Source organism: Eptesicus fuscus, chromosome 2 (genome assembly GCF_027574615.1).
Source record: "Eptesicus fuscus isolate TK198812 chromosome 2, DD_ASM_mEF_20220401, whole genome shotgun sequence".
Classification (NCBI taxonomy): domain Eukaryota; kingdom Metazoa; phylum Chordata; class Mammalia; order Chiroptera; family Vespertilionidae; genus Eptesicus; species Eptesicus fuscus.
The window spans coordinates 114,420,009-114,428,302 of NC_072474.1; the positions used below are offsets into that span (position 1 = coordinate 114,420,009).

An 8,294-nucleotide genomic window follows, 5' to 3' on the forward strand; every position below is an offset into this window, starting at 1 on the left:
CAACAGGCCTCACACGTTTTCTGCACACTTGCACGTTAGAGCAACGCCTTCCATCTCGTGTGACTCTCGCTTGATCTTTCTTCCCTGCTCGTCGTTCCCTGCTCATCTGTGATTTTTTCCACACCATACAGTATCACATCTACCCTCATCTACACTCACACACTCAACTATGCACACACACATACACTCTGAAGCGCACTGTAACACACACAGAGGTTTCAAATCAGATAGTGATTGCTGAGCCGGCCACTTGACTCTGAGCTCTTCATGCCTCCGCCGGGCACGGCAAGAGCCTGTACACGCCACCACGTCTCTGTGGGCCTCAGTGTACTCTTTGGAACATAAGGAGGACACATCTGGGCTGTGTCCCTCACAGGACAGCTCTGTAAACCAAGTGAGAGGTCATGGAATTCCTGCTGGAATACGCGGCAAACGCGGAGGTGATCAGGCCTCAAGAAGCGTTATTTTGAGTAATAATGCTTAGCCACCATGGCGGACACTCTTGTCTCCCCCGACAAGGAGCAGGCGGCCCCCTTCGGCGGCTCAGTGAGAGCCAGGAGCCTCGGCAGGGCCAGGAGGCCACGTGCCTTTGTTTGCTCAGAGCCACGCCCAGGACCTTCCCGTCACTCAGCCACAGCCCTGGGCACCCAGGGTGAGAAACAGCTTCCGCTGAGTTAATCCCCGGCTGGGTCATTAATTTTTTAAAAAGCCACACATGAAACAGAGCCTCGTGAATATTTTAAACAACCCTTGGGGGCGGAAGCTAAGTGGTTCTGCTTTCCCCCTTCTCTCTCAAGCTGCTGTATTTTCTCCGGAAAAGGCTGAGGTGGAAAAAAAGAGGGAAAAGACGCCACGATCATAATCAATGGGTACAGAACGTTTGCTAACCGGCCGTGTCCCTGCCTGTGTGCACACGCGCCCCGCCTGGGGCGGCCCTTCTCCCCCTGTGCCAGTGTCCACTCTCCTATCTCGGCATTCATTGGCAAAGCTGGGGCCGTATCCCCATTGTTCAGATGAGAAAACTGAGGCTCACAGGGGCACAGAGTGACCCACCATCAAGCAGGGTGACTTGAGGGTGCACCTCAGGGCTGTAGCTGGTCCTTTTTGAGGCCCCTCCAGCCTCCAGGCCGCACACACCCTGGCTGCCAACAGCGTCTTACGTCTCCAGGATTGGCTCTAAGTGCGGAGAAGCTGCCCTGGGGAGCAGAGGCTGGGCTCCCACGATGCTGGTCTGGCTGGCTTTCCTTCGATCTCTCCAACATGCCACACTGGGAGTGTGTGTTTGTGGGGGGGCGGCTCCTCCCTGCCGTGTCTCCTCCGGCCTCCCATACTCCCCCTCACAACATCCCCTCCACTCGGTTGTGATTTCAGGCTGAAATGTCAGCCTCTGCTAAGCTCTGGGAAGGTGAGGGCAAGGCTGGCTCCTTCCCACGTTCCCTCACCCCCAGCCCGCCCCAGCAGACCAGGTGCTTTCATTTCTGGTAATCACCAACCAAGAGCTATTGACCAGAGGAAGGTGCACCCTGGGAAAGCCACAAGCCCCGCCCACTTAGCCACACTCCTGCTCCTGGGGAAGCTGAGGGGCCCGGAAAGGAGCTGCGGCCAAGGCCACCCTCTCGGGTTCGCCGTTTCTCCTTTAAACCACGGGTCTCTCTGGCTGGGACGGGCTTGAGGACCAAATGAAACACAGACGCCTCCTCAAGGGCGGCTTCCTCCTCAGCGTCTCCTCGCTAAAGGCTACGGAAGCCCTTAGAGTCCCTTACACAGGGGTCCCCAGAAGGACTAAAGCAGCAGAACCAGCCAGCAGTTCCGAAGCCCCTACTATGTGCTAACACACACTGAGCGCTCAGCCAGGGTCCTCTCAGATGCTCAAGTGTGAGACCCACTTTGGATATCAGAGCTGGAGGCTCAGGGAGGCCACCGAGCAGGATGCACCCGGACGTCTGGCGCAGAAACCGGCCCCCTCTCCACTCCAGAGCGCCACGCGGGAAGGCTGGCAGAGCGAGCACTGTACACCGCCAGGGGCACCACTCCCCCAGACCCGCCTCAAAGACCGTCCTGCTAAACTTCCTTCTTGGAAACTGGGGTCCTGGGAGGGGTACAGACCTGCCATGGGCCACAGTCACAAAGGGACTCGGGGCTCCTACCTTGTCAGTCACTGCCTCACCCCTCCCCATCACCTGCCTCGGTTCCCCTGGAGGGTAGGGTTAGACAGTCCCAAGAAAGGGACCTGCTCATACAAATACCCCCGACTTTCCTACCACTCTGGCTCAGCCTGAAGCAAGCACAGGCCTCCCACGGGTTCTTAGCCACCTACACCGTGAAGGCGTTGGTCACTGTGCCTCCCGTCCCAGGGCAGGGATTCAGGATGGGGAAGGGGGCCCCCACCCTCAGGAGTTGCATCTCTGCTCGGGAACTCAGCACAGCTCTGCTGGCTAGACCTGCAGCCGGCCGGGAGGGAGTTCCCTGGGGAAGATTCAGCCCCTAGCTGGGTAGGATGCATGGCTGTTCTGCGTGAGCAGGGGGCCCAGGTCCCTCCCAACCTCCCTCCACCTGCATCCCGGCCAGCGCACAACGCCCCCTCCAAGGACTCATTGGGAAGATTCAATAAAACAAGGTCTGCAATATGCTGGGCAGGCGGGCAGGCGAGTGAGATGCCAGCTGCCTCCTCCTCCTCCCCAGGCGGCCCCCTGCAGGGGCCCTGGAATCACCCCTGGGCCCGGATTTTGGATCCCTGAGGATGCGGGGTCTCCGTTCCGCAAACCTCAGGCACCACCCTGGAGCATTCCTCACGCCCAGAGTGCCACGTCCCAGCACCCAGCTGCTCCCGCGCCCACCACCCCAGGCCCAGGGTCCCCGTCCCTCAGGAATGGTCTGCTTTCACTCGGGTACCAGGCAGGCCGTGGGGCAGAGGCCAGGGTTCCTGACGGCGAAGCCCTCAGCTCCCCACCAGAGACAAAGCTTGAAGAAGTGGATGCTTTGTTTCCGGCCACACCCAGGGACACAGGGACCGCTGGGCACCCACTTAAATCCCCACGCCCCAGCGGTAACCCTTCCCCGCCACGGCCCCCAGTGCTGCCCGGGGCTGAGTTTTAACTGCGGGGAGGCCTGGGAGGGGCCCTCCATCATGGTGGGGTCTCTGGGTGCAGACTTCCACCCCACGGTCTGGGAGGGGCGCGGGGTGGCCCTGGATCTTTTTCCTTCCTCTGTGCTTGAAGGAACTCGGCTGCGAGGTGCAGGAGCTGGGCGGTGCGGGCCGAGACGCGGGAGGCTCGGCTCCAGGGCAGAGCCAGGAGGTTCGGACCCTGCGCCCCTCCCTCTTTTGTTCAACTCAGCATCCTTCCTCCCAGGCCACGCCAGCCTCTGGCACATCCCCTGGGGAGGAGGGGGCTGCAGGCCTCGGGACCCAAGCCTCCAGCCCCGCCCCGCGTGCGGGGCTCCCCCACCCATTGTCCCCCGAGGCTGGGGGGAGGGGGCTGCAATGCGAGGCCCGCCCCGCCCCAACCGCTGTGTCGCTGAAACCCTCGGGGCCGCCCCTCCTTTCCCAGGCGGATCCGACCCCTCGGTGACCACCCCCACACCACAAAGAGCCGCGGGCGGGCGGGCGGCTTACCGTGATGTGCGGGATGCTCTTCTTGCCCTGGAAAGACATGGCCCCGATGGCGCCCTGGGCCGGCCGGTGGACCTGGGGGCTGTCTCTGCGCACTGTCGGGCTCTCTCTCGGTCCCACTCACCACGGGCGCGGTGACAAAGCCCGGGAGCGATGCGGAGACGGAGGGAGGCTCGGCGCCCGCGACTGCTGACGCGCCCGCCGCCCGGCTCCGGCCTGCGCACCGCCGCTCTGGCTGCCGGCACCGCCCGGCGCCGCGAGGGGGCGGGAGGCGGGAGGACGCGGGCGGGAGGAGGGCGCGGCAGACGGCTCCTCCCGGCGCGGAGCCGAGCCCTATTCGCCTCTCGGACTGGAACCAGGAAGCGCTTCCCTTCCGATCTCCCCACTCCGCCCCCGCCCCCCCAAATCGCGCAGGCTGGCAGACCCCCGCCCGGCGCGCACAGGCGGCCTCGCTCTCGCGATGGGGAAGGGCTGGGTGTGCAGGGCTCTTTCCAAAGCTGGAGACGGCCTTGCGTTGCGCAGGCAGAGCTGGTGCGCAGCGCCGACGCAGCGCGCAACGGCCCTCCCCCCTCCCCACAGCCGCTTGGGGGAGGGCGTGCGCACCGGTGCCCAGGACCCACCCAAGCTGCTGGAGCTTTCAAAGCCCCCCCCACACACACAACCGGGCTCAGATGCGGCCCCCTCCTGCCTCTCTTCCCCAGATCCCGTTAGTCCACAGCCATCCCCAGAATAGACCAAGCACTTCCCCATCTCCAACTCCAAGCCTTTCTTCAAGCTGCACCCTCCCCCTGAATAGCCTGCCGAGACAAAAGCGTACCCATTCTCCCAGACTCATCCCCAAGGCTTCTCAATAAAGCTCGTTCCCATCACCCGCCCCACCCGTCACTGAACCAGCCTTTGGAGAGGGTCTAGCAGGGACCCAGGAGACAGGGTCCTAATTAATGGCTGGCCCGCTCCACCCCTGCACCAGCTGATTGGTCCCTGCCAGGCCAACAGGCTCCACCACAGTCTCGCCTACTGGGCAGTGACTGTCTCCAGGGCCAGACCATTGGCACTAAGACACCCCCCCCCCCCGCCCCGCCTCTTGAACAGACGGGAGGCAGGAGGAGAAACAGGACAACCTGACTCCCATGGAGAGGGGACATTAGCCCCAGGACTCGGAATTCCTCCAAGGAGAGTGACAGGAGGCCAGGGCATAGCTCGACAGACTTCATGACAAGGGAGGAATAACGGATACGAAGGGGGCGGCCCCAGCAGGCCCCACAACACTGGCCAGAATAAATGCTGACCTTCTCTGCCCCTCACTCTGCCGATAACACCCCAGCCCACGGGTGCTGTGAAATGACCCATCTTCTCTACTTTCCGGTTCCCACCCAGAGGCGTGCTGACGCACCCACACGCAGGCTGGGGCTGCAGCCCTCACCGGTACCCCTCCGGTCCAGGACGGGAGGCCAGCGGTGCCTGGGCCTTCGAATGGAGGTGGGCTGTGGCTCTGCAAAGGGGAAGCAGCTCCATACTCCAGGGACACTAGGCCACAGCTTTCCCATGTTGCAGGCGGGGAGCTGAGGTTTACGGAGGTCAAGTATCTCAGGTGCGATGCACAGGAGCTGAGCAGAGAGTACCTGGGAGCCGGGTTCCTGCAGCTTGGCCAGAGCTCATCCACTCATCCAGTCAGCCTCTGCTCTGAGCTGGGTGGGGACCTTGTCCATGACGGGACACTGCGAGGACACTCCCCCCTCCCCCTGACACCTCCATTCTCTCTCTCCACTTAGTTAAACCCTTGGACCCACGCACCAGGGCGTCCCCAGGGCTCAGCCTGGGCAGGGAAGCGCCAAGGCTGGGGACAAGACCACGTGTGTATGGGGGAGGGGCGCCGGCCAGAGACTGGCCAAACAGACAGCTGCTCCCAAGCAGACTTCCCCGGTACAAAGCCCCGCAGTAGCTCAGCCTGGGGCCTCGGAAAATGCTGCGCCTGCGCTGCAGAAACCCCTCCTCCCGCCCCAGGGAAAAGCTTGATGGGTGGGGGGAGGGCTGGCACCCTCTGCAAAGCGCTGGAGCGAGGAGGCCCGCCCGAACGGAGCTCCGTGGCCGCTGGATCCGCAGAAAGTAAAAGGTTGCCCCCAGGGAGACCGGTAGGCCCCCTGGACTCCGTAGTCTGGAACCTCCAGGGCCTCCAGAGCCCTCCGCTGGCTGGAGGCGCCGCCTTTTGTCCTGCCCCCTGTCCCGGAGAAGCCGTGGAGGAAGGGGGTGTGGGGGGAGACAGGCTGCCATCCGGCCCAGGCGGAGCCCCAGAGGCCATGCTGCCGTAGGTAAAACTGACTGCAGCTCCACCAGGGAGGCGCTTCCTGACAGCTCCCCGCCCAGCACAAAGCGCCCTGCCCCCCCCCCGCCCCCCTCCACACACACACCCTCCACCGCGCTTGGAGGGGGCCTGGAGGAGAATGTCACCCGCGCTTCCCACATGCAGAAGCTGAGGCTCAAGAGAGCGAAGGGCCATGGCCGGAAACCGGGGTTCCCCAGTACTGACCCTGGCTTCTCAGTCTGTGGCCCTAAAGCCCCCCTTCTGGGCTCGGAAGCCTGGATCCTGCGTGAGGCTGGCCACCTGAGAAGCGCGGTGGGCAGGGGGAGAAAAAAGGAGACGGGACGCTCTCCATATCACCTTCCCTGGCCCCCCACCCGCTCGCACCCCCTCAATGTGCACCTTCCCTTCACGGGGCGCCGGCTTCAGAACCATGGAGAGTTCCCGAGTTATGGGGACAACGTCGCAGGCAGGGATGGGGGGCAGGAGACTCACTACGGCGCTGCAGCAGCCACAGGCCGGCCTGCCCGACTCGTCCAGGAAGCCCACCCAGATTTCTTTCCTGGCCCAGCTCTGACTCCTGCTGGCTCACTTTATGCCCCTCATAGCATTTAAGGGAAGGGCAAATTAAAACGATGATGATGATAAAACTAACAACCAGCCCTTTATTGAATGCTCACTACTTCCTTCCTTCTCACAAGGAGTCTGTTTCCCAGTCTGGCCTGGGGTGGGGCTGCTCGGACAGCTACTTCTGGGGCTAAGCTTACAGGTCTCGGCCCTCCGGTGCCCTAACTTCCGTTTCCCATACACCCGGCCCTGATCCATATGTCCCAAAGCTGTGCCCTTACCCACCATCTCCCCCGGTTCCCTGGCGACCTCCAGCTCAAGGGAGGTGATCCCTAGGGCCAAGGCCTGGTGTTCCTTCTCCACGGTGCTCCCCCACTTTGGGAGAGGGGGCTCCGGGTCCGGGAAGCTAGCGACTATCAGATCCCCAGTCTGCCTCCAGCCTGCCCTGCAGCAAGCACACTGAAGCCAGCACCCCAGGTCGTGCTGTGGGGCTCAGGAGCAGCCCCTGGCGATGCCTGCGCTTGGGGGCAAGAGGTTTCCCGTTCTGTCTAAATCTTTAACCAAACCCTTCCCGCGGACAGCCCCGGGGCGAGGCTTCTCTCCGCTCCCGGCGGTGCGACCACTGACCCCGTCCCAGAGCCGGCACCCAGCAGGTGCCCTGAAATTCCCAATGAGTGAGCGAATACGCACGTGGGCTAATGCGGGACGGAGCTGCCCTGCTCCTGAGGCGGAGAACGCGGACCCCTGGGTTAGATGCACCCCAAAGGGCCCGTGCGGCCGCCTCGCTAACTTACTTGCCCTCTCAGAACCCCGCGCGCTCCTTCTGCAGAGGAGGGTGGGAGCTGGCTCTCGCGGACCGTGCCGGCCCTCCGGACCCAGCGCGCAACCTCTCGGAACCTCCCATCGGATGGGTGGGGGAGGGGCCTTCCCCAGCTCCCCCGAACCTGCCGGCGGCGGCCCCGGCGCTCAGGCCTCCGCACCGCCCTCGGGCGACCCCCCTCCCAGCGGCCCCGGAGGCCCCGCCCCCTCCGTCCGGCCGCCGCGAGCCCCGAGGGTACCTGGCCATTGTCCCGGCCGAGGGGCAGGTCGCGGGGCGCGGGGCAGCGGATGCACAGCGCGGGCGGCCGCTCGTCGCGCTCGCCGGGAGAGCTGATGGCCGAGCCCGAGGGCTCGCTCACGTCGCTGGCCGTGTCCTCGCTGCCGCCGGGGCCCGGCAGGCCGACGGCGTCCAGCTGGCCAGCGCCGCGCGGCGTGCGCGCCGAGCCGCGGCGGCCCACGCTGTACGCGTCGAAGTCGATGGTCTTGTTCTCGTAGGCGCCCTCCACCGCGGCGAACATGCCGCCGTACTTCTGGCGCGGGGTCTGCGCCGCGCTGCCCGGCCGCGCCAGGTACACGGGCAGGTCGTCCTCCGTGTTCCACGCGCGCCGCCGGTCCGCCATGCCGGTCCCCGGCCGCCCGCCCGCCGCGGTCCTCACCACCGCTGTGCGCCGCGCTCCGCGTCGGGTGCGGGCCCGCGGCGGCCCAGGCGCGTCTGCGGCCCGAGGCGGGGCGGGGCGGGTCGCGCGGCGCGGGGGGCGGGGCCGCGGCGGGGGCGGGGCCTCCGGGCGGCCGGCTGCGGAGCGTCGCTGGCTACAAAGACCGGGAGGCGGGGACGCGGCGAGGGCGGGGAGGGACGATGACGTACCCGAGCCGCAGCGCCGAGGGGCGGCCGAGCTGCAGTGCCCTCCCGCACCCGCTCCCCGCCCGCAGGCTGAGCGCGGGCGCCCAGGGAGAGCGAGGGTGGGGTCCCGTGCATCACACACACACACACACACACAC

At 65.0% G+C, this 8,294-nt stretch overlaps 1 protein-coding gene across 1 annotated transcript in view; it reads right to left on the reverse strand.

The window, feature by feature from the left end:
* The window catches only part of CRMP1 (collapsin response mediator protein 1), a 46,625-nt gene extending 38,710 nt beyond the window's left edge, over positions 1–7,915 (reverse strand). The window contains exon 1 of the mRNA XM_054708199.1: positions 7,535–7,915. Coding sequence (XP_054564174.1) covers positions 7,535–7,915 — 381 coding nt within the window. The remainder of the gene's footprint in view (positions 1–7,534) is intronic.
* Positions 7,916–8,294: the final 379 nt, after the last annotated feature.